Source organism: Pseudorasbora parva, chromosome 21 (genome assembly GCF_024679245.1).
Source record: "Pseudorasbora parva isolate DD20220531a chromosome 21, ASM2467924v1, whole genome shotgun sequence".
Classification (NCBI taxonomy): Eukaryota; Metazoa; Chordata; class Actinopteri; order Cypriniformes; family Gobionidae; genus Pseudorasbora; species Pseudorasbora parva.
The window spans coordinates 5702397-5729891 of NC_090192.1; the positions used below are offsets into that span (position 1 = coordinate 5702397).

The 27495-nt window shown below is 40.3% G+C and overlaps 1 protein-coding gene and 1 long non-coding RNA gene across 4 annotated transcripts; both read left to right on the forward strand.

The window, feature by feature from the left end:
• The first annotated feature begins 770 nt into the window (after nt 1-770).
• On the forward strand, nt 771-27495 carry LOC137055925 (paired box protein Pax-6-like). 3 transcript variants are annotated; one of them, XM_067429843.1, is made up of 8 exons: nt 771-908; nt 10176-10304; nt 13751-13906; nt 14000-14082; nt 14171-14327; nt 15476-15546; nt 24781-24910; nt 26564-27495. In XM_067429843.1, the coding sequence occupies exons 2-8, from the start codon at nt 10193-10195 to the stop codon at nt 26647-26649; spliced, it is 795 nt and encodes a 264-aa protein (XP_067285944.1). In that variant the 5' UTR covers nt 771-908; nt 10176-10192; the 3' UTR covers nt 26650-27495. The 3 variants fall into 3 exon arrangements, with proteins under 3 accessions (XP_067285944.1, XP_067285945.1, XP_067285946.1); XM_067429844.1 differs by having other exon boundaries at nt 854-908; nt 10134-10304; XM_067429845.1 differs by lacking the exon at nt 771-908 and adding an exon at nt 9032-9930.
• LOC137055926 (uncharacterized) lies at nt 22418-23493 on the forward strand. The gene is made up of 3 exons (XR_010900125.1): nt 22418-22532; nt 23204-23254; nt 23330-23493. It is a non-coding gene; the product is annotated as an uncharacterized lncRNA (long non-coding RNA).

Here is a 27495-nt window from a genome sequence, read left to right on the forward strand (position 1 = left end):
TATGACACGCACTTGGGTAGGTTTAGGGTAGTGGGGCGTATATATGACACACGCTTGGGTAGGTTTAGGGTGGTGGGGTGGGGGGTTCGTATGTATAATACGCCATAAAATGCGTATCATATGCACGCGAAAAACAGCGTACCATAGACACGCCAAAATGAGTTTTGGCGTATACATTCCACGACATTGCACACTCGTACATTTATACGCATTTTTGAGAGAATAGCCTGGTTATAGGACACATTTCAAGAAAGTCTTTGAATTGGGAAGACCTCCGTCGCTGTCGACCTTCGAAGGATGCAGCTTGTGTTGTACTTGTATCTTTGATGACACAGGCATCATATTTTAGAGGGGTAAAGTGGATTTTGACCAGACTATTTACAGCACCATTTAGAAATGTTAACATTAAATCAGCATTTATTGATTTACCATTATTTACTAAAATCTGCAGATTCAGCCAAGCTGAAATCAATGATCAAAATAATGACCTCACATTTCCCTCCCAAATCCCACTTTTTTTTAAGGTGTGCAGGCCAATTAATAATAAACTGTGCTCTTTGCTGCCATTCCCCTCTTCGTCTTTTTCATCACTCCATTATCTCGTTATTTATTTATTTATTTTTTTGCTGCTCTCTCTCTCGCTGGCATTAAGTTCAAACTTGACACTGATGTTGACTCGCTGTGTCACTCTCTCTCTCTCTCTCTCTCTCTCTCTCTCTCTCTCTCTCTCTCTCTCTCTCTCTCTCTCTCTCTCTCTCGCTCTCGCTCAGGACAAATGTGCCTGCAGATGCATTTCTATCTCTCTGTCACTCCACGCACACAGGTCATTGTTAACAAAGCAAGTGGAAAGTAAACACTTTAAAAAGAGGGATAATATCATGGATGTGCTGCTCGTAATGTAACAACTGGTGAGTCGGATTTGTTCTATTTCTTTTTTGTATTTTCTTATAATTTGTTGGTAAAAACAACAGTCAGAATTTTTTTACCAAAACAAAATAACACTGTAAAAAATCCTACAGTAACTGGTGAACCTGTTAACTGTAAGATACCTACAATATCATATCATTTGTAATTATACTGTTATACTGTCATAGGCCTATGTTTTTATTTTTATTAAAAACTGGATAATTATAAATATAAAGTGTATGTATAATTTACAGTAAAAAAAACAATAAGGGATTATTGATTAATAAGTCCCTACATGACACTGCATATGGTTATATTTTATATGAATAATTTTCTGATTTTTGTTATCAGTAATGTGCATTTAATTTACTTATTATTATTATTATTATTATTATTATTATTATTATTATTATTATTATTATTATTAACTGTATTATTATCATTATTATTATTTTAAGATGCAAGCCGGTTTTGGCACTTTTAATTTAGCAATTTAAGTTTTGGCCATTTCATAATGCCATAAACATTATCACAGTGTTTAATTATTTATTTATTTAATTTAGGGAATAGCGTATGTAGCTTTATTTTTAAAAAGTCACTTTCTGTCGGCTTAAAAGGCTATTGAACATTTCCTCACAGTTCATTGAAAGAAATATGCAGTTCATCAAACACTGGTGTCATTATGGGAACTATGGAAACCTGAGAAAAGACAATTGTAGACATTTCAGCAACTTTGAATAAAATATAAATAATAAAAAGAGCCACAAAATAATTAGTGAAACGGTTGAAATGTAAAAGAAAATGTAGCCTACTACAATATCAAACCTTTTTGGCCCACAGAAATTGTAATGTGTAAAAGTACAACTTTAAAAAATAATTGATAACTTTTATAAACCCTATTTTTTTTTTTTTTTTAGAAATACTGTTTTATTATATTGTTGACCCTAAATGACATGAATGCATGTCAGAATGTGTTTTCATTCAAGCTGGTATACTACATCGGCTGGGCAGGCAATGGACAAGAAGTGCATACAAAATGCAGCACAAAACATGTATTAAACAACTAAATCCAATCCAATACGAGGGCTAAAACATAACAACTTAAAGGGGTGATGAATTGAGAAATCAACTTTCCCTTGAGCTTTTGAAATATAAGGTCATGATAATATAAGAATATCCAGACTCCCTTTATATTAGGTGACCTTAACTACTATGTACTAACATTTTAATTCATCATTACAATGCACTTATTGTGTACATACATGTTTTTACACAGTGTATACATTTAAAAGAAAACCTGCATGTAATTACGTCTGTAATTAATTTCTGTAGTTACATTTGGGTAGCTAACCCTATCCTTAAACTGACCCACACCACCACACCTGTCCCTAACTTTACCCTTAAACTGACCCACACCACCACACATGTCCCTAACTTTACCCTTAAACTGACCCACACCACCACACCTGACCCTAACTTTACCCTTAAACTGACCCACACCACCACACCTGACCCTAACTCTACCCTTAAACTGACCCACACTACCACACCTGTCCCTAACTCTACCCTTAAACTTACCCACACAACCACACCTGTCCCCAACCCTACCCTTAAACTGACCCACACCACCACACCTGACCCTAACTTTACCCTTAAACTGACCTACACCACCACACCTGACCCTAACTTTACCCTTAAACTGGCCCACACCACCACACCTGTCCCTAACTCTACCCTTAAACTGACCCACACCACCACACCTGTCCCTAACTTTACCCTTAAACTGACCCACACCACCACACCTGTCCCTAACTTTACCCTTAAACTGACCCACACCACCACACCTGACCCTAACTTTACCCTTAAACTGGCCCACACCACCACACCTGTCCCTAACTCTACCCTTAAACTGACCCACACTACCACACCTGTCCCTAACTTTACCCTTAAACTGACCCACACCACCACACCTGTCCCCAACCCTACCCTTAAACTGACCCACGCCACCACACCTGACCCTAACTTTACCCTTAAACTTACCCACACCACCACACCTGTCCCTAACTTTACCCTTAAACTGACCCACACCACCACACCTGTCCCTAACTTTACCCTTAAACTTACCCACACCACCACACCTGTCCCTAACTTTACCCTTAAACTGACCCACACCACCACACCTGTCCCTAACTCTACCCTTAAACTGACCCACACCACCACACCTGAGCCTAACTCTACCCTTAAACTGACCCACACCACCACACCTGTCCCTAACTTTACCCTTAAACTGACCCACACCACCACACCTGTCCCTAACTTTACCCTAAAAACTGACCCACACCACCACACCTGACCCTAACTCTACCCTTAAACTGACCCACACCACCACACCTGAGCCTAACTCTACCCTTAAACTGACCCACGCCACCACACCTGTCCCTAACTCTACCCTAAAAACTGACCCACACCACCACACCTGTCCCTAACTCTACCCTTAAACTGACCCACACCACCACACCTGAGCCTAACTCTACCCTTAAACTGACCCACGCCACCACACCTGACCCTAACTTTACCCTTAAACTGATCCACACAACCACACCTGACCCTAACTGACCCACACCACCACACCTGTCCCTAACTCTACCCGTATCCCACCTCAATATTAGCAAAGGTGTTTTGCAATACAATTTAAACACAGTAAGTACATTGCACTTATTTTTTGATGTAAGTACATAGTACTTAAGGCCACCTAATATAAAGTGGGGCCAAATATCCTGTAAGTTTCAGAGCTGAAAACGTCCTTGTTAGTCAAAGAAAAGCTTTTATGGACACCGGGCCCAGAAAACGATTGTGTGTATCATCTTGGCCTAATCGTGTGATGAGACACGCCTCTACAGAATTACAAGCACGATTAATTCAGTAGCCCCGCCCACCGACTCATAGAGCTGTTCAGATCGCGGAAGCCAGCAGCAATAAACATGTCGAAGAAGATAGCAAGATATTGTGGAAGAACACAGCCGCTGCATAAGCTTCCTTCGGATCCTAAAATTAGGAATGTGTGGTTGAACTTTATTTTTAATAAAGTTCCAGCTCACGTGGTGAAGAGATTGTACACGTGTTCACTTTATTTCCCTGTGGAATCGTTTGTATACAAGTCTCAGGTCGAGCTGGATTTGCAGATATATTGAGATTAAAATATAATACAAAATACAATGTGCCTTCTATATTGGATCAGACAGGATTGGTGTGACACACTTATCTTTTTTATATGTAATAGTAGTCCTGGGAATCTAGCCACAGGAGGTCACATGCCAGTGTACCTTTTGTGCCGGTCCCAAGCCCGGATAAATAGAGAGGGTTGTGTCAGGAAGGGCATCCGACATGAAAATTTTGCGAAATCCATTATGCGAATCACGAATATGACTTCCATACCGGATCGGTTGGGTCCCGGGTTAACAACGACTGCCATCAGTGCTGTTGACCTACAAGGCACTGGTGGAAATTGGGCTACTGTTAGTCAAACAAGGAGAGGAGGAAAGCGTGTCCGTAGGCAGAAAGAGAAGAGGAAAGGCAAGAGTTTAGGACTGAAAGTAGGGACTTTGAATGTTGGTACAATGACAGGTAAAGGCAGAGAGCTAGTAGATATGATGCAGAGGAGGAAAGTTGACATTCTGTGTGTCCAGGAGACCAGGTGGAAAGGGAGCAAGGCTAGAAGCATTGGAGCAGGGTTTAAACTGTTTTATAATGATGTGGACAGGAAGAAGAATGGAGTGATCCTGAAGGAGGAGTTTGTGAAGAATGTTCTGGAGGTAAAGAGAGTGTCAGATAGGTTGATGAGTCTGAAGCTGGATATTGAAGGTGTGATGTTGAATGTTGTTAGTGCCTATGCTCCACAAGTAGGTTGTAAGCAAGATGAGAAAGACAGATTCTGGAGCGAGTTGGAGGAAGTGATGCAGACTGTTCCCAGAGGTGAGAGAGTAGCGATAGGGGCAGATTTGAATGGACATTTTGGGGAAGGGAATAGTGGGGACGAGGAAGTGATGGGCAGGTTTGGTCTTCAGGAAAGGAGAGAGTGTAGCTAGACAGCATAGGATGGTGGTGTGTAAGATGACTCTGGTGGTGAGGAAGATGAAGAGAGTAAAAGCAGAGCAGAAGACAAAGTGGTGGAAGTTGGAAAAGGAAGAGTGCTGTGTGGTTTTCAGGGAGGAGTTGAGGCAAGCTTTAGGTGCTCAGGAGGGGCTTCCGGATGACTGGACTACTACAGCCAAAGTGATCAGGGAGACGGGTAGGAAGGTGCTAGGTGTGTCATCTGGAAGGAGGAAAGAAGACAAGGAGACTTCTGCGTTGTGTCTTTGTAGATTTAGAGAAAGCATATGACAGAGTGCCAAGAGAGGAGCTGTGGTATTGCATGAGGAGGTCTGGAGTGGCAGAGAAGTATGTTAGAGTGGTGCAGGATATGTATGAGAGCAGTAGGACAGTGGTAAGGTGTGTCGTAGGTGAGACAGAGGACTTCACATTGAAGGTGGGACTGCATCAAGGATCGGCTCTGAGCCCCTTCTTGTTTGTGGTGGTGATGGACAGGCTGACAGATGAGGTCAGACAGGAATCTCCATGGACTATGATGTTGGCGGATGACATTGTGATCTGTAGTGTGAACAGTGTGCAGGTTGAGGAAAGTCTAGAGAGGTGGAGGTTTGCTCTGGAGAGGAGAGGAATGAAGGTTAGTCGCAGCAAGACAGAATACATGTGTGTGAATGAGAGGGAACCAAGTGGAACAGTGAGGTTACAGGGTGAAGAGGTAAAGAAGGTGCAGGATTTTAAGTACTTAGGGTCAACAGTCCAGAGCAATGGGGAATGTGGAAAAGAGGTGAAGAAGCGTGTGCAGCCAGGTTGGAATGGGTGGAGAAAAGTGTCAGGTCTGTTGTGTGATAAAAGTGTACCAGCAAGAATGAAAGGAAAGGTGTACAGGACAGTAGTGAGACCAGCGATGTTGTATGGTTTGGAGACAGTTGCCATGAGGAGAAGACAGGAGGAAGAGCTCGAAGTAGTAGAGCTGAAGAGGTTGAGGTTCTCTTTGGGAGTGACGAGGATGGATAGGATCAGGAATGAGTACATCAGAGGGACAGCACATGTGAGATGCTTTGGAGACAAAGTTAGAGAGGCCAGGTTGAGATGGTTTAGACATGTTCAGAGGAGGGAGAATGAATACATCGGTAAAAGGATGCTGAGGTTAGAGCTGCCAGACAGGAGGTCAAGAGGAAGACCAAAGAGGAGGTTTATGGATGTAGTGAAGGAGGACATGAAGGTAGTCGGTCTGAGAGAAGAGGATACAGAGGATAGAAATAGATGGAGGCAGATGATTCGCTGTGGCGACCCCTGAAGGGAACAGCCGAAAGAAGAAGAAGAGTAGTCCCGGGGCGCAATATTTTTTTTTTTTCCAGGATGGTAGGGGAAGGTACTGCCTTTTTCGTCTATGATTGGCTATAAGGACTCTCCTCCGATTGGTTATACATTCATATAACCAGTTCATGGCAGGCTGTAAGCTAGTCTGTTTTGTCTGTTTTGATCGTCTTTACAACAGAAGTAAACTAAGTCAATCCAACATAGCCTACACACACACACACCACACGTTTACACATTTGTTTTTGTGACATATGAGGACATTCCTAGGACATATTGATTTTTATACTGTAAAAAACATATTTTCTATCCCCCTGCACTGCCCCTACTCATCACAGGAAACATTTTGCACTTTTACTTTCTAAAAAAAATTCATCCTGTATGATTTATAATCATTTTGAAAAGTGGGGACATGGCCAATGTCTTCATATTTCACCCTCTCCTTGTAATACCTGTGTCATACCCATGTCAGTATAGGCTACACATTTGTGTCCTCATATGTCACAAAACATGCCCCCCCACACTAAATAAAATCTGTCATATTTGAATCATACTGTGGTATCTCTTCTATGAAATTGGCTATGAAATTGTGAACTTGAAATATAAATCTGAAGACACAGACATATAGCACTTTTCTTAGTATGCTGGATTGACTTTGTTTGCTTCTGTTGTAATAACGATCAAAACAGACTAGCTTAAAGCCTGCCATGAACGTGAGATAACCAATCGGTAGAGAGCCCTTCAAGCCAATCATAGACGAAATACAGCTCCCGGGCTGTGTGTTTCCCAGACAGGCTACTAAAACCTGTGCCTGTCAGCAGGGTGGTGAATCTCAAATAGTGAAATATTATTCCTTTCTTGATCTGGCTGCACGCACGTGTGTTTCTTTTTGAGCTTTAATATTCACTTGATGCGACAGCAGCCATGTTGCGCCAGAACGCCCACCACACACCAGCTGATTGGTGGAGAGCAGACTGAGTGATTAAGCCAATCAGGAGAGGAGGATGATTAGGAGGTCATGGTGGACAGAGGCCAATTAATTGGCAAATTTGTCCAGGATGCCAGGGTTACACCCCTACTCTTTACTGAAGGCCATCCTGGAATTTTTAATGACCACAGAGAGTCAGGACCTCGGTTTAACGTCTCATCCGAAGGACGGTGCTCTTTGACAGTATATTGTCTTCATCACTGTACTGGGGCATTAGGACCCACACAGACCACAGGGTGAGCCCCCCCTGCTGGACCCACTAACACCTCTACCAGCAGCTCCTAGTTTTCCCAGTTGGTCTCCCATCCAGGTACTGTCCAGGCTCAGCCCTGCTTCGCTTCAGTGGGAAACCAGTCTTGGGCTAAAGGGTGATATGGCTGTTATACGATTGGTTAAGAGCATCTCCAAAACTGCAGCTCTTGTGTTCCCAGTCTTCAGTGGTCAGTATCTATCAAAAGTGGTCCAAGGAAGGAACAGTGGTGAACCTAAATGTCACAGGTCGGAGTGGACCACAGATGGCGTGAGTCACGCCCCTCCCTTGTTTCCACCTCGAGGAGGTCCCAAGAACACCCCAATGACCAGACACACAAGTGGTTAAGTGAATATTAAAACAGACTTTATTAAGTTATTTAAAATATGGAAAAAGGTGGGGGCAGGGAGGCTAAAATCCAACTTGCGACGAACTCCGAGGCGGCCCAGCGGGCTGAACTCCCAGTCGGCCAGATGCCGATGGAACTGCACAAGAACATACAGGTGAGTATAACAAAACTGGACACGGACGGTGGACACTGGCTCTTCACTCGGGGCACAGGTAAGTCTGGGGCTTCTCTTGGGCATACAGGCAGGTGTACAACACAATATGCTGGCCTTTGGCTTTGGGCATAAGGTAAGTACATCAAAGGTAACTGGAGCTTCACTTGGGCATACAGGCGGGTGTACAACACAATATGCTGGTTTTTAGCTTTGGGCAGAACAGGGAAAACAGGAAATGATGGAACTCACAGACCTTCAAGGAAATAAACGTCAGGCGTTCCTTTTCTGAGGCTTCCAACTATATCTACACTGTTCTTACTTGAAATTGTTTCCCACCCCCATCACGTGGGGACTGAAGGATCAGGATGTCATTGACGGCATATAATTGGAGATGAGTTCTTTGCACGCCTCAGTGCTTACTTCCTTCACTGTCAGGTCCGGATTCGAACCCAGACTGTGTTGCTGGAAACCCTAGGTTCTAACCACTGGGCTACTGAGCAGTGAGGATCTATTTGGCAGATATTAACAGGAGGCAGGTATAGAAGTAACCAGAAAAAGTCTTTACTTAGTCTTCTTGAGACAACACAAAGGATCCAGCATCAGAGGAGCTAAGGAGAGCAAGGCCCAAATCCACACTGGATTTTGCAGGCAGCAGAGTCCAAAACATGAAACAAAAGATTACCAGAGAAGCTGGTCAAAAGGGTCTAAGCAAAGTCTTTAGGGTAGTCTGAACGAGTCAACACAAAGGCATAGAGCTAGGCAAGAGAACTTCAAGACTGAGCAAAGGTACAAGCAAATGCAAGTCTTTAAATATACAATAGTTAACACTCTAACAAGCTAGGCACAGGTGATTTCATTGAACTGATAATGAACAGTGAACTAGGAAGATGTGGAAGGTCTTGTGCTCTCAGTTTCCCTCTGCTGGACAGACCGTGGTGTGACATTCACAGGATTTCGTCAGGCCTGAAAGGTGGCTGTTGACAACACAAACACAGCACCACACTGCGATTTTCAAGTGTATACACTCACAGCAAAGGACAAGGACTCACCCACTGCACTCCACGCACTCTTGGTGAATTTAGGGTCAAAACCCCGTCTGACCAGGGACTCGTCCTGGAAATCGTAGAGCCACTGATGCAGCAAATATTCAGGTTTAAACGTCGCCGCCACAACACCCCAACGTCTCCTCTCACTCACTAGTCCCGGCTCACCCACAATCCTCCTTCACGGTGGGGCCGCTCTCATACAATGTCACAGACTCACCAAAGGGCTCACAGATAGTTCACTCGAGATGATTATGCTACTGTACAATGGTTTTGTGGTACTCACTCCGTTACTAACTCGAGGTCTCTTTTCCCTCCTCTTTCCAGCTCCTGGATACTTCTCCTGCTACCCGTGACCTGTCGAAAGGGCCTCCTTTGGCGATACTTCTAGCGAATCTCCCTGTGTTCAACCATTCATAATGGGTTACACATGTCTATAGAACATTTCACAGTTAGATACACATCTCCAGTATACTCAGCCCGGTTTCTGTTTCTGCCCAACTCTTGTCTCCGTCTTCGCCCCGCCAACAATATCCTCCGCCTTCTTTCTGCGGCACTCGCCCAACAACTCCAACCCTCACCGCATCGGCTCCCAACAGACAACTCCCTCTTTCCGTTTCTGAGGCCTTCTTTATACTTCTCTTTCACTCCAGTTGCCCCATCCGCGATCGCCCCGTTCGTCTCTGCACCTGCGTTCAATAATGCCCTGATTTTTCCCTCCTAGGAGTTCCCGGAAGCGACTGGTCTTTGAATTATGGTCCGGGCGGAACCAATCTCCCTCACTTTTAGTTCCGCCCTTACAAAGTCACTCCGTGACATAAACATTACTAATGTAAGGTAATATATTTTTATCAAATGATGTCATTAGAAACGTGTAATAAATAAAGTCACAGACAGGTTTTAATACACATAATTTTTTTCCTAATGCACAAATTTGTGTTATAGTGTACTATCACCCTCGTGTAATAGACTCTTTCTTTACATGTATAAAATGATGCTACTGTAAATCACTTTAATGTGATTCTGTCGTTGTTTTTCAGAGTCAGTGGTCTTAGTGTGTCTTGTCTCTTTCCATTCTGAAGCTGTAGTGGGCAAGTGCATGATGTATGAGAGGTTAACCATGCTGAATCTCCAGAGCACTTCAAACTGGAGTGGATCCAATGACTGGTACAATCAGCAGAGCAGCGTTCCCGGCCAGCAGCACAGCACTGGTGAGATGATTTACGCCTTATTGAAAACACTATATATATATGTGTGTGTGTGTGTGTGTGTGTGTGTGTGTGTGTGTGTGTGTGTGTGTGTGTGTGTGTGTGTGTGTGTGTGTGTGTGTGTGTATGTGTGAGCCTGTTTATGTGGTTTATGAGGACACAAATTTGCATAACTACATGGGTATTACACTGGTATTACACTATAAATGTGGTTTATGAGGACATTCCAAATGTGTTTATAATTCAAATGGCCTTAAAAACATACTAAATGATGATTTTTTAAGAAAGTAAAAATGCAGAATGTTTCCTGTGATGGGTAGGTTTAGGGGCAGGGGCAGTGTAAGGGGATAGAAAATACGGTTTGTACAGTACAAAAACCATTACGCCTATGGAGAGTCCCTGTAAACCACATAGACCAACATGTGTGTGTGTGTGTGTGTGTGTGTGTGTGTGTGTGTGTGTGTGTGTGTGTGTGTGTGTGTGTGTGTGTGTGTTTGACCTCCAGCGCTATAGGTGATTCTCTACAGAAAACTTTTTTGTTATGCTGGTTGAAAGTCATATCTATAGCAATCACTATGTTAAGCGGTCAAACTGCATTTTTATAGGTATATATCATCTGTGGAAGGTATAGGACCATACAACGTTTGTTCAATCTTTGCATTCGGTCTGAATGAAATGATAACGTGTTCCCTGTCAACGCAGTGTGTGTTTTCATATCACTGCAGCCTGTTCACTCAGACATCATATGTAATCAGCGCGTTTTAACGTACGCTCTGCAGACAGAGCCAGACTGGCAGCCAAACTGTTGTTTGTCATAACTCACTGTAAAGATTTCTCACCGTTTAATGACACATGATATCATCCAATGACATTGTCTCTGCTCATCTCGCTGCTGCCCTGTGTGTTTTCATGTGTTGTGGAGGAGGCGTGGCTTTGGATGGTGATTTGCAGGGAGCGTGGGATGTGCTTTTAATGCTAGCAGGCTAAAGTTAGCATTTCCCAGATCACCTACTGGACCTTTAAGACATCATATAAAACACACTATAAGGCATTAAAATGTGTGTGTACAATAGTTAAGTTTAAAAATCAGTATTTAAACCAACATTTCTACCAGTTAATTATTTGTTTAGTCATTTTGGTTACATAAATCCCATACTTGTTCTATTTCATGATTTCGATGCTTTATTTAACCAGGCAAGTTACTTCAAGTTCTTATTTTCAACAACAGCCTGGCAGGAGAATTAGATCTCCTCAAAGACAAAAATATTCTGTAGTACACACATATAAAACATTCATGTAATACATTCACATTCTGTAATACACTCCTTTTGTGTAGATTTTTTATAAGCGTTACCTGTAGATTAAAATTTCTATAGTCTTTTGCTTTTGACTGCGGATGAATCTCGCAAATTGTTATTTGGACCTTTTTGGGTTACAATCCGCCATCAACATGATCAATTTAATTATTCCAGCTGCTGTGAGAAAAGTCTATAAATGATCCGCCACCTGCAGAATCCTCACATGCGATACTACTAGCTGGACTCAGAAGTGTCAGAGTCAGAAGTGACGTAATGACGCAAAGACGAACAGCGACATGCTCGAATTTCCAGCGGAAAACTACCAGTACCACTCGAATTATACACATTTCTACAAGCTTACCACTGTGAATCCAGATAAGATAAGGAGATCGGTTTGAACACTGGCTGGTTATGTATGTGATCATTTTTTCTAATCCTTTTTTATACCCAAAAAATGTATGGACTGCAGCTTTAAGAATTCATAAAATCTCATGAATGTTTCTAACTATAACAATCAATCAATCAATCAATCAATCAATCAACTTTATTTATATAGCGCTTTTACAATCACAATTGTATCAAAGCAGCTTCACAGTGTCAAACAGGATAATATTGCGACAAAATTAGATTTGGCTGTACAGTCGTACTGGAGAAAACAGTGATGTTATCAGCTTATTTTAATTCATCATATAGCAACAATGTTGGCAGATCAGTATTTAAGTTTATAGAATTAAATAAGACCTAATTCATACATTTTATTTGTATAATAAGTTGAATAACTTTAATCATATTTTTAGTGTCCCCAACTGAGCAAGCCAAGCCAAAGGCGACAGTGGCAAGGAACCAAAACTCCATCAGGGCGTGATGGAGAAAAATAAACCTTGGGAGAAACCAGACTCAGTCGGGGTGCCAGTTCTCCTCTGGCCTATTAACACACCGTGTACGATTATTATTCTGGCAACCTTACAAGTCAGAAATCATATTAGATTGGAATATTCAAAATTTCAGGGTATCACGGAAGAGACGGATTTATTTGGAAATAAATGATGGGATGGCGCGTCGATTACACAAGAGTATGAATACATGAAAGATCGGAATTATTGCGCCGAAGACGGGTTTTGAGCATGTCGTGCCAGTGAGGCAAATTCGGAGGAGACAGCATTTGACACGGCTCAGCAGACACTCCAGGATGAGCTGGTCATGTCCAGGCAGGTCCACCATCCGATCCGGACAGGGCCCAGATCCGGGATAAACCTCGGGATAAACAGAGAGACTAACATTAGCGTAGATGCCACTCTTTTTACGATGTAACGAGTACATCAGGTGTTATGGGAAGTGTTCCCGGTTCCGGCTGACCTAGTTAATGCAGCCTAACAATCAGTCAATTGAATTGAAAAATGAAAGTTAAAAATGTTCTATGTGTATGCCATAGTAAAGAGATGTGTTTTTAGTCTAGATTTAAACTGACAGAGTGTGTCTGCTTCCCGAACAATGCTAGGAAGACTATTCCACAGTTTAGGAGCTAAATAGGAAAAGGATCGACCGCCTGCAGTTGATTTAGATATTCTAGGTATTATCAACTGGCCAGAGTTTTGAGACCGCAATAGACGTGATGGAGTATAATGCGTTAAGAGCTCGCTTAAGTACCGGGGAGCTAAACTATTTAGTGCTTTGTAAGTAATAAGCAAGATTTTAAAATGTATGCGATGTTTAATAGGGAGCCAGTGCAATGTTGACAGAACTGGACTAATATGATCATACTTCCTGGTTCTAGTAAGAACTCTAGCTGCTGCATTTTGGACCAGCTGGAGTTTGTTTATTAAGCGAGCAGGGCAACCACCCAGTAGAGCATTACAATAATCTAGCCTTGAGCTCATGAACGCATGTACTAACTGTTCAGCATTTTGCATTGAAAGCATGTGCCGTAATTTAGATATATTTTTAAGATGATAGAATGCGGTTTTACAGATGCTAGAAACGTGGCTTTCAAATGAAAGATTGGTATCAAAGAGCACACCCAGGTTCCTCACTGACGACGAGGGCTGAATAACACACATTCAGCTTTGTGAGGTCAGCAATGCACTGAGCGATGTTTCTAAACTTCTAGGTATTTCTTTTAAGCATCCATGATCGATTTTTATTCAATTTCAGATGTCTGCCATGTGGACACGGATGGGAGGATGGCAGGAAGAGGACACGTAGAGAGAGATGAAGGAGAGGAGTCTCAACTGAGGCTGCAGTTGAAGAGGAAACTTCAACGCAACAGAACCAGCTTCACAACAGAGCAGATCGAGGCCTTGGAGAAAGGTAAGAAAATAGACAGAAAAGCTTTTGCATTAGTATTGAATTATTACATGACAAAGTATAAAAATCAACAGGCTACTAAATTTTATCCAACAGAGTTTGAGAGAACACATTATCCGGATGTTTTCGCACGAGAGCGACTTGCAAACAAAATTGACCTTCCAGAGGCACGGATACAAGTAAGCTACTGTCCTTGTTATTACGCTGACTTCGAAAAGGCTGGAATAGATCATTTCGTATATTCTTTCTCTTCACCTTGATTGACAGGTGTGGTTTTCCAATCGAAGAGCCAAATGGAGGCGTGAGGAGAAGCTGCGAAACCAGAGACGGTCTGGAGGCGGGACGTCCTGTGCTCAAACACACGCTCCTCTGAACACATCCTTTAATACAGCTGTCTATCATCATCCGCATGGCAACAGTGCAGGTGAGAACGGAGATTTACATTGGAAAATTTGCATACTTGCCGCTTAGAATATTTTTTTTTATTTCCTTTTCTCATGTTCTTAGTGTGACTTAATGTTAAAATGATATTAAAAAGGGAAAAGCTTTTTCTTAAATGTTTAAAAATCATTTTGAAAGTGTACCAGCATGTGAATTTAAATACCCAGTTCAGTCATGAATTTCTAACATGTTGTTGATTGGTTGTCTCGCTGCCGTTACTACAGCCAATCAGCATTTCTTCCTATCTTTCTTCCTGTATGGTCCGACACAGGAAGCGTTAGACTGCGTGATTGTCTTAACCCTCCTCCACCCCAGCTCCACCTGCCTACACTGTAAAACATAAAAAAACGGAAAATGTACTGGTAATTTTCAACCGGTACATTATCCAGTAATTTTACAGAAATTTCTTTGACCCTTAAAACACAAACTAATGCAATGTGTAATTCAATTTACAGGTACAACACCTGTAAAAGAAAACAATAATGAAAATTCCTTTATATTTATACAATACATTGTGCCCTATTTTTACAGACTTTTTTTTACAGTGTAGATCTGCTACAGGGGTCTCTTTGCAGCAGCACCTAATGCCACCTTGTTTTATGGAGCAAGTGTTCGTACTTGCTTTGCAGCAGCAGCAGTTTTATTTTTTTGGTGTTTTCGTGGTCAAGTTTGTGTAGCCTACTTGGCTGATCTAGTCAGCCATAGCCAAGCCTATTTACATCTACAGCAACATTACTCATTTAATAAAATTGTGTTCAAACTATTCCGAGAGTTATCACGACTGAACTAAAAATGTAATTCATTCATAGTTTTACATACTTAAAGGTCAAATGTGTAGCATTTATGAAGATATATTGTCAGAAATGTAATATGGTATACATAACTATTTTTTCAGTGGAGTAAAGACCTTAGCACTAGTCACTCTCTGCTTTTAACAATTATTAAGACTTTGAAGAAGCTAAAATGTAGAGCTACAATTGATTTACATAATTTGTGTATTCCACTTGCATTCTTTCATGGTTTTGATGTTTTAATAATGGTTAATGTAAGCTGTTGTGCAATCTATACAGTACATGGCGCTGAGATCATAATAATTTTCTCTCTTCTTCTTTTTTATTTGTGTGTGTTTAGCATCCATGATCAGTCAGAGTGACTCAGCTCTCCCCAGTTATAGCTCTCTCTCAGTCTATACTGGTGTCCAGGTGAGGCTCCACTGCTCATTTTATGAGATCCATATTTCTATTTAGCCTCAGCAAACCGTTGCAATGCCACATCTGTACTGTTATGTGTTACTGCCCTCTTGTGGTGACAATGAAAGAGTTATCAATGAGCACTACAAAAGTCAGAATACCAGCTGACTTACTGAAGATGCACATCTAAAAATAAGGCAAATAATAGGCTAGTCAATGATTAATGTTTCAAACCGTGATATACAAAATGTTCATATTATTTAAACAGTGTTTTTTTTTTTTTTTTTTTTTTTTTGGTTAGCCTATAAACATCATTTTACTTTTTTAAATATTGCATACAATGTCTTAACTTTTATCAAGATGGACCTGTTAACTTTCACCCCCCTTTTTGAGCATAGATCTGAACTTAAATGATTGTAATGCATGAATGATTTGGAAAACAGACAAAGAGAAAAAATCTCAATCGTCAATTAAGTTTTAATAGGATCAAATAATTATCACTATAATCAAACTTATTTAAAAGATGTAGACATGATCAGCGATAAAAACTGCTTAAAATGCCAGAAACCACAATATATATATATATATATAAAATATATATAAATATATATATATATATATATATATATATATATATATATATATATATATATATATATATATATATATATATATATATATATATATATATATATATATATATATAATTATTATTGTAATTTTTTTTTTTTTTTTTCAAAGATGGTTTCTGACATTTTAGGCAGTTTTTATCTTGCTGATCATTTCTACCTATACTGGGACCAACCACCTGGGGGCGATCAAGACGCTTTGTCTTTTTGTGCCCAAAGTTCCCTCTAATTTCTTTTTAAGCAAATTTAAGCAAATTTTCTCTACTGGGCAGAGGCAGACATATTGGTCACCTGAGTAAAAACATTCTTTGTACCAGACCTGTACAGAGTACGTAGAGTGGTTTCATCATGCAATTGTAATTTTTAACTTTAATAGGCCATTTCTGTTTTATTTAACCCTTGATGTAACACACACACACACACACACACACACACACACACACACACACACACACACACACATATATATATATATATATATATATATATATATATATATATATATATATATATATATATATATATATATATATATATATATTAAATATTTGTTTATTGCTTATGAATTTGTTTAGTTTTTTTAATGACAAGGATCCCTAAACAATCCCTTGTGAGATCTATTATTTATTAGGCTTGGAATATAACATAATTAACAGCCTATGATATAATTTAAAACAAATTGAAGTATTTAAACGGATATAGGCTATTATATCAGTTTAAATGCTTAAATTTGTATTAAAAAATAATTACAAACCTGATTCCTAAAAAAGTTGGGACTGTAAAAATTGTGAATAAAAACAAAATGCAATGATGTGGAAGTTTCAAATTGCAATATTTTATTCAAAATATAACAAAGATGACATATCAAATGTTTAAACTGAGAGAAAATGTATAATTTTAAGGGAAAAATAAGTTGATTTTAAATTTCATGGCATCAACACATCTCAAAGTTGGGACAAGGCCATGTTTACCACTGTGTGTCATCCCCTCTTCTTTTTATAACAGTCTGCAAACGTCTGGGGACTGAGGAGACAAGTTGCTCAAGCTTAGGAATAGTAATGTTGTCCGATTCTTGTCTAATACAGGCTTCTAGTTGCTCAACTGTCTTAGGTCTTCTTTGTCGCATCTTCCTCTTTATGATGCGCCAAACCAAATGTTTTTTATGGGTGAAAGATCTAGACTGCATTAGCATTCCTGTATGTGATGCAGCGCCGTCTAAGGGCCCGGAGATCACGGGCATCCAGTATGGTTTTCCGGCCTTGACCCTTACGCACAGAGATTGTTTCAGATTATCTGAATCTTTGGATGATTTTATGCACTATGGGGATGATAACTTCAAATTCTTTGGGGGAATTGGAGATCCTCTGCCCATCTTGACTTCTGAGAGACACTGCCACTCTGAGAGGCTCTTTTTATACCCAATCATTTTGCCAATAAACCTAATAAGTTGCAAATTAGTCCTCCAGCTGTACCTTATATGTACATTTAACTTTTCCAGCCTCTTATTGCTACCTGTCCCAACTTTTTTGGAATGTGCAGCTCTGAAATCCAAAATGAGCCAATATTTGGCATAACATTTCAAAATATCTCACTTTCAACATTTGATATGTTATCTATATTCTATTGTGAATAACATACAAGTTTATGAGATTTGTAAATGATTGCATTCTTTTATATTCACAATTCGTACAGTGTCCCAACTTTTTTGAAATCGGGTTTGTAAATAGATCTAATAGCTAAGTATGGTCAAGGGACCATGTGAACTCTTTTATAATTCTCTAAACATCTTTGAAACCCTAACCACACACATTTATTTAAAGGTGTCATGAAAGTTATATATATATATATACTATATATATATATATATATATATATATATATATATATATATATATACACTGTGGTCTGAGGTCAACTTATGACGTTCGTGTGGTTTTTACATTGAAAAACAAAATAATGAGTAATAGGATATTTTCTTCACTGGTTTTGAGGCTCTCTCCCTGCTCTGAATATAATTTTTTCATCACTTAACCTGCCCGATCGGTGGATATAAGTGCGAACCGCACACACACATGCACACACACAAACACACGCGCATGCGCGCCCTTCAAATATCAAGTCAAGAGAGTGAATAACTCAGATCAAGAAAGGAATATTATTTCACTATTTAGGATACACCTGCCTGCAGATGGCTTACGTTTTGGTAGCCTGTCTGGAAAACACATGGCTTTGTGAGCCCCCTGGCCCATACATGTCCGAGTCTGATCCCGAATCTCAATGAAACAACAATTAAAGGATTCTCCAGCCTGTGACAGCATGCTAAGTTATGTTCTGTAAGACACGCACACATAATCAAAATGATCTGTAAGAATGCAATAATACCACATATAAAAAAACATGTTTTACTCACATAAGTGTGTTGCCGGATCCAATATAGAAGGCACAGCATTGTTTTTTAATCTCAATGTCTCCAAATCCAGTCTCGACCTGTGTCTTGTTTACAAACAATTCTGTAGTTAAATGAACCAAACAAACATCCACTCATTCCTAATATTAGAATCTGAAGAAAGCTTATGCAGGAACTGTGTTCTTCCACAACCAGGCATAGCGCAATATCTTGCTATCTCCAGCATGTTTTTTGCTCGGTAGTGCAATCCGTTTAGCCAGGTGCCACGAGTCGGTGGGCGGGGCTACAGAAGCAGGCGTACATATTTATCTATTGAGGCGGCGTTTCCCGTTCAATTACGTTATCGATCAATATATATTTGAGAGCTCTCGTTTTCTGGGCCTGGTGTCAATAAAAGCTTTTCTTTGACAAACAAGGAAGTTTTCAGCTCAGAAACTTACAGGATATTCTTATATCATGTTGAACTTTTATATATCAAAGACTCAAGGTAAAGTTGATTTCTCAATTCATCACCCCTTTAAACTAACGTGTGTTACTGAGGTGTTTTTGAGTTTGCACTCTGCATTTGCGGTGTGGGTGTAACTGTAATTGTCTGTTTTGTTACGGTGCTGTGTCCATCATCTGTTATTTCCACCAGTTAATCAAGCCACTCTTCTTTAAAGCATGTTTTATTTCACGTCTTCTCTCATATTGAGCTATTTGGACCACAAACATGACTCGCTTCCGCTCACACGTGACATCATTCTCTTTATGAAACATGTAAACCACATTCACTAATTATAGCAGTTGAACAGAGCACTGCAATTATTTCTTTAAAGTACATTCTTTATTATTTAAATTATACAGTCAAATGGATTTCTACTCTCATTCCAAGTCTGGGTCTGCGCGGAATTTTATTTTTTCTGCGCGGCCACGCACGCAGCTTAAAGGGAACATTGCTTATGCAGTATTCTTTGTTTTCACAGAATGAATTGAGATTTTGAATGAAACCTCATATAAGATTATTATTAAAATATGCGATGTGGAAGAAAGGCAATAAAAATAAAAGCATACCAAGTATCCCGACTGTGATGCTGACAGTTAATTGGCTAATTAAGCTCACTAGAAATTTATTGGAAGGTCAAGTTGAGTGCATTGCGGTACATCAACCCGATCGCATGTAAATGCGTATAAATAGTACAAGTGTGCAATGTAGACGCCAAATGCAGTTGTACATTTTTGGCAAATATAGCTGTATAGTGATCTAGTGTTACGTAAACACAAAGGAAAAACTGGTGCAAGGATTCAAGTGCAAATGGAATGATTTATTAACAAAAAGGAAACAACTACAAAGCAAAATATAAAGCGAAAACCGGGACCACCGGAATTGGATCCCCTGGAACTGGGACCACCGGAACAGAGTCTATCAGGACACGATCCACCAGAACTGGGACCACCGGGACACGATCCACCAGAACTGGGACCACCGGGACACGATCCACCAGAACTGGGACCACCGGGACACGATCCACCAGAACTGGGACCACCGGGACATAATCCACCAGAGCTGGGACCACTGGGACACGATCCACCAGAACTGGGACCACCGGGACACGATCCACCAGAACTGGGACCACCGGGACACGATCCACCAGAACTGGGACCCCCGGACACGATCCACCAGAACTCGGACCACCGGGACACGATCCACCAGGACTGGGACCATCAGGACACGATCCACCAGAACTGGGACCACCGGGACACGATCCACCAGAACTGGGACCACCGGAACACGATCCACCAGAACTGGGACCACCGGGACACGATCCACCTGAACAGGGACCCCTGGAACTGGGACCACTGGAACAGAGTCCATCAGAACACGATCCACCAGAACTGGGACCACCGGGACACGAGCCACCAGAATTGGGACCACCAGGACACGATCCACCAGAACTGGGACCCCCGGACACGATCCACCAGAACTGGGACCACCGGGACACGATCCACCTGAACAGGGATCCCCGGACACGATCCACCAGAACTGGGACCACCGGGACACGATCCACCAGAACTGGGACCACCGGGACACTATACACCAGAACTGGGACCACCGGGACACGATCCACCAGAACTGGGACCACCGGGACACGATCCACCAGAACTGGGACCACCGGGACACGATCCACCAGAACTGGGACCACCGGGACACGATCCACCAGAACTGGGACCACCAGGACACGATCCACAAGAACTGGGACCACCAGGACATGATCCACCTGAACTGGGACCACCGGGACACGATCCACCAGAACTGGGACCACCGGGACACGATCCACCAGAACTGGGACCACCGGGACACGATCCACCAGAACTGGGACCACCGGACACGATCCACCAGAACTGGGACCACCGGGACACAATCCACCTGAACAGGGACCCCCGGACATGATCCACCAGAACTGGGACCACCGGGACAAGATCCACCAGAACTGGGACCACCGGGACACGATCCACCAGAACTGGGACCACCGGGACACGATCCACCAGAACTGGGACCACCGGGACACGATCCACCAGAACTGGGACCACCAGGACACGATCCACCAGGGACACGATCCACTATAACTGGGACCAACAGGACACGATCCACCAGAACTGGGACCACCGGGACATGATCCACCAGAACTGGGACCACCGGGACATGATCCACCAGAACTGGGACCACCGGGACACGATCCACTATAACTGGGACCAACAGGACACGATCCACCAGAACTGGGACCACCAGGACACAATCCACCAGAACTGGGACCAACGGGACACGATCCACCAGAACTAGGACCACCAGGACACGATCCACCAGAACTGGGACCACCGGGACATGATCCACTATAACTGGGACCAACTGGACACGATCCACCAGAACTGGGACCACCGGGAAACGATCCACCAGAACTGGGACCACTGGGACACGATCCACCAGAACTGGGACCACCGGGACACGATCCACCAGAACTGGGACCACCGGGACATGATCCACCAGAACTGGGACCACCGGGACACAATCCACTATAACTGGGACCAACAGGACACGATCCACCAGAACTGGGACCACCAGGACTGGGACCAACGGGACACGATCCACCTGAACTGGGACCACTGGGACACGATCCACCCGGTGGCAGGCAAACTCTCAAACACCCGCCCCGTGTTGGCAGACATATTATGAGTTTTCCTGCCGCATCACCTGTACAAGTCTGGTAAGCTCCATATAGTCCAAAGGAGCTTATAAAGGGAAGAAATCAAGAGCGAACAGGTGGGAGAAATCAAACACTAATCAGATAACAAGGGGTAGGGATCAGACAATAACAGGAGCACATGCTCAGAATGACAAACCCACATCTGCACACAAGACAGGACAGGCATGTGAAATATAGTATGGCAACCCGATCACACATAAATGCGTATAAATAGTACGAGTGTGCAATGTCGTGGAATGTATTCGCCAAAACTCATTTTGGCGTGCATATGATACGCTGTTTTTCGCGTGCATATGATACGCACTTTATGGCGTATATATGACACGCTCTTGGGTAGGTTTAGGGTGGTGGGGCGTATATATGACACGCTCTTGGGTAGGTTTAGGGTGGTGGGGTGTATATATGACACGCTTTTGGGTAGGTTTAGGGTAGTGGGGCGTATATATGACACGCTCTTGGGTAGGTTTGGGGTAGTGAGGGGTATATATGACACACGCTTGGGTAGGTTTAGGGTGGTGGGGTGGGGGGTTTGTATGTATAATACGCCATAAAACGCATCTCATATGGAGAAGGGTATTCCTGCACACCCGGAGGCTGCAGTTTCAGGACCTCAGTTCTAAGACCCCAGTTCTAGGACCCTCGTTTTTTGTGACAGCACCACCTACCGAATTGAATCACCAAAACACTAATTTAAGATGGACGATGGACACTGATCAGATTGTGAGTACCGATATTCAATCAAGTTTTATTTTATAACGTTTGAATTATATTTGAAGAATTTGTGTGCTAGTTTTATTAATTACTATGATGTTCTTGATCGTGGCGTGGCCATGATTTATTAAATCCTTTTTGATTTTTAATGACTATAATACATCTAGCCAGCTGCCAGCACATTATTAAACTTAAAAAGATGACAAAAGCATGTTGGTGTAAGGGTGTGTACCTGTAGCTACTGTACTAGAGGACACACTTGCTGAATACTCATTGTTTTACCATAGTTAAGAATAAAATATTCTCACATAACTGCTCTAGCAATATTAGCCTGTCTAAATGATGCATAATCTTTGACAAGTTCAGCCATTTATACTTTGGCTACGTTCTTATAGCCTGTACTGATATATGTTTGCTGTGAAGGATTAAAAAGATTAAAATGAATCCTTTAATTAAAAAATAATAATAATTCTGTATGAATCTTGCACAAATGTTTTTTTTTTGTTATCCTTGGAGCTAGACTGAGAAGACTGGGCATAACATTGCAGTGATTAATAAATGCATATTTAGCTACTCCAAACAAATATTATTATATTCCATTCTTCATATCATGTAGATTTCATAATGTAACCGAGATGGCAATGGCTTTTGACATGTATATTACCTTTTGTTGATTTTAGGGATTGCCACGCCATCACTGTGGAAATGACAGCGGGATTTTCATGTTAATGGTAAAGTCTCAGTGTTTTTTTGTTTTTTTCAAGTATATGCTAATATAGTATCTGTCAATGTCACACATCTTACAGATGGACATGGCTTTCATTAGAAAGAGGTGGTGTCTTCTTCTGATGGAGCGCTTCAAAATAGAAGGGTATTATGACAATATATATTTGTATATTCATCTCTGTAACACTTGCTGTTTTTTTTATAAATTGTGCAGTTTTTTATTAAATTTATGTTATCATCTACAGTTCATTTTGTGCCGTGGCTCATTTATCAAAATTACTATGTTCACCAGATTAGTATAATGACTTTCAGTCGTTATCCATTTAGCTAAGTAAGGTATATAGGAAATGTTTACAAAAGTTGCCTCATCACGCTGTATGCAGCTTCAACTGTATAGTACCATGGTCTCAATTGGTGGGTATTGCTCTTATATACTTACAAATTTGGAGTTTGGACTTAGACATGAGTAACATTAATATTCTGTTTGGCTTTCTCTCTCTCTATAACTCCAACAGTGCACAAGTGTTAAATCATATGTGTGTGTGTGTATATATATATATATATATATATATATATATATATATATATATATATATATATATATATATATATATATACAGCCATTCCGTCTGTGCAGCAACAGATGAAAAAAGGGGTCTTTTTGGTGCTGTTGTTATTGCAAAAATGACATAAATATATATTCTTCAATCATTCTTGAGTCTTGTCTTGCCTCTATACAACCTTTAAAATATCTGACTGTAATTTAGTGACTGCATATAGCCTACTGATTCCATCTTTATTTTATCTGATAATGAACTAATTAGTTAAACTTAAGGAGGTTAATCAATATACAGTATAATTCAAGAAATTAAGATTTTTAAGATACTCAACTTTTTTTTAAAGATTGATAGACATTTTTCAATTATATTTTGTGTAAATGAATGTTTAAATTTAAAATTGTGCATCAAAGCAGGTATAACACACTTTATAATTAACCTCTGATGCATTTTGAATTTTAAAAATCACATAAAATATACTCCTGCGATTCAATATCTTGATACTATGTAGGCTACTAACTAAACCACCTGGGTCGTAGAACTGAGGTCCTGAAACTGCAGCACACCGCTATATCATCCAGTTCTGTAGGTGGCGCTGTCACAAAAAACGAGGGTCCTAGAATTGCGGTCCTGAAACTGGGGTCCTGAAACTGCAGCCTCCGGTTGTGCAGGAATATACTACTGCTCATATGCACGCGAAAAACAGCGTGCCATAGACACGCCAAAATGAGTTTTGGCGTACATTCCACGACATTGCACACTCGTACTATTTATACGCATTTTTGTGAGAATACCCTGAGTATGGTGTGTATATTGTGCACGTACCGCAGAAATAGAGTAATATTTTATTACTATGCTTCTGTTCTTTATTGCATTGCATTGCAATACTATTTTAAATGATTCAATGTTTTATATACAGTCTGTCAAGGTGTTTGTTTTCTTTGTGTCTCACTCTACTGAACTTTTCTTTGCAGTCTGTTCCTTCTCCATCCGCCTCCTCGTACGCCTGCATGCTGCCTCCGTCCCCGTCTGCACCTCGCTCGTTTGAGACGTCATACTCCTCTCCTCATCTGCCAGCTCCTCCTTCAGCTAACACCAGCACAGGTCAGTATATCACTCTATATGAGAGCTAGTCTAAAATCCTAACAAAATCGTTTATATTTACTTAGTATAAATATATGTATTACTTATTTTTTATTATTTCCATAATGATGCATTTATTATTTACTTTTTACTTATGTATTATTTTAGGTTTTTATTTTTTTTAATATATACCGTGGTCTGTGTGTATACTAAATTGTTATTGGTTGGAAGGTGTGTAAAACAGTCGCTGAATGCACCGGTAGTTCCAAGTCAGTTTAATCACCGTTTTAAATTAATGCACACACTTTAATTAACTTTAATTAGCGCACAAACTCATACGGAGATCGTGCTGCTGCACACGCAGAATTATTAAAAGGATAGTTCACTTAAAAATGAAAATTAGCCCAAGATTTACTCACCCTCAGTCCTCCTAGGTGTATATTACATTCTTCTTTCAGACAAATACAATCTGGTTTATATTAAACAAGTCCTGGCTCTTCCAAGCTTTATAATGGCAGTGAACTGTTGGTTTTTTTTTGAAGTCCATGAAAGTGCGGTAAGTCGACGTGCGTACGGCTAACCACCGGAAGCTAGTTGTTTTAATCTACACAGTTTTGTATCTTGATATTTTTCTTACACAAATGCGCCACTTCACTTCAGAAGGCCGTTATTAACCCCTGGAGATGTGTGGAGCAGTTATATGATGGATAGATGCACTTTTATTCACTTCGAAAAATGAACCAACAATTCACTGCCATTATAAAGCTTGGAAGAGCCAGGACTTGTTTAATATAACTTTTTTAATATAACAAATTTTATTCGTCTGAAAGAAGAATGTTATATACACCAAGGATGACTTGAGGGGGAGTGAATCATGGGATAATTTTCATTTTTGGGTGAACTTACCCTTTAAGGAGCACAGAAACTTGTCAACACCGTCCCGCAACTTTTATTAATAAAATAGCTTTGCTACTGGATCAGTGCATTATATTTCTCAGCAATAAAAATATCCGTAACATTGCTGGTTTTGAAATAATTATACTTACAGTTAATAAAGATGCTGCATAGACAAATCTCTCTCTCTCTCTCTCTCTCTCTCTCTCTCTCTCTCTCTCTCTCTCTCTCTCTCTCTCTCTCTCTCTCTCTCTCTCTCTCTCTCTCTCTCTCTCTCTCTCTCTGAAATAAATTCAAATAAATGCTATAGTTCCTTAATTCACATAAATGTAATCTTACACATCTGTCTCATTCAGTGCAAGCAGAATGCTAGATCTAACGACCCGTAACTGACGAAAACTTTTGTCAAATATCTTTTTGGTCAAATATTACACTGCTCTAAGCTGTCAATGCTGGCAGAAAAGCAGTGTAATCCACGGCTAGCTATGCCTTAAACCATCTGCTTTGCCTTCCTATCGTGCATTAAAAACATTAGATTATTCCTTATTATTTATTTATTTATTTATTTATTTATTTATTTATTTATTTATTTATTTATTTATTTATTTATTTATTTATTTATTTATTTATTTATTTATTTATTTATTTATTTATTTATTTATTTATTTTGGCTTTCTATTTATTATTTACTTATTAGTTATTTTTTACTTATTATTTATTGGGGGCTAAATTACTCAAAGTTAAACAAAATGTAATGATTTTGTCCTTTTTCTGCTTTAGGTTTGATTTCTCCAGGAGTTTCTGTACCTGTCCAGGTACCAGGAAATGATCAAAATATGGGCCAGTACTGGGCCAGACTGCAGTAAAAAAGAAAAGGGGTTTAGAATACTAAATATGTATGTTTACAAAAGGTACAAAATCCCTTTAGAACCAACTGTTCTCAACTCAAAGGAAATCGATTCTCTGATGGTTGAACATAAAGAACAAAATTCCTCAATTCGACATGCACATTTATTTTTGTCATATTTATGACATCTAATGACAGTGTGCCATATTTGTTTCCATTCAATTTCAGACAATCAGGAATGTATATGATTTCTTTGATGATGCATTGCGCAATGACTTTTGTGTTGTTCATAAGAATTCTGACTCATTATATTCCTGTCTGTAATTTCAAAGAACTGGGAAGCAATCTATGACTATATATAATTCTAGTTTCAATTTCTTTTATGATAATTCCTCATTTCTCCACTGTAATCTCCCTCATTATAGTCATTCTTTTGCCGTGATCATTTTCATAATCAGATATGTGATACCACTTTTCATTAAATGTTTATGACCTTGTTCTTTCATGAACCTCAGTAGGCTTGTGACAATCAAGACAAATGCCTAGATCATTCAGAGCAGGGACTGAGACTCAATCATGGGATTTGCACTTAAAACAATGAACAAATCAAAGATTTCAAAAGTCATCAGCAGTGACAATCACAAAGGTATTAAAAAACAAAGGAGATTCAAAGTGTTGTTTAAATACAGTAGTGTTGTGTTAAATTTATCCTGTGTTCTTTATTTATTTGTTCAAATGCATATTGTTATACAGTATATTTATGAAGAAATGTTTGAATATTGAGAAACTATCTCTGTACTTAAACTATAATTTATGGAATATGTATAAAGGCAAACTGTGTGTGTGTGTGTGTGTGTGTGTGTGT

Coding starts and splice junctions, on each gene's coding strand:
- LOC137055925 (XM_067429843.1), top strand. CDS start 10,193: ATGATGTATGAGAGGTTAACCATGCTGAATCTCCAGAGCACTTCAAAC. Junction 14,083..14,170: donor TTCCAGAGGCACGGATACAA/GTAAGCTACTGT, acceptor CTTGATTGACAG/GTGTGGTTTTCCAATCGAAG. Junction 14,328..15,475: donor TCCGCATGGCAACAGTGCAG/GTGAGAACGGAG, acceptor GTGTGTGTTTAG/CATCCATGATCAGTCAGAGT.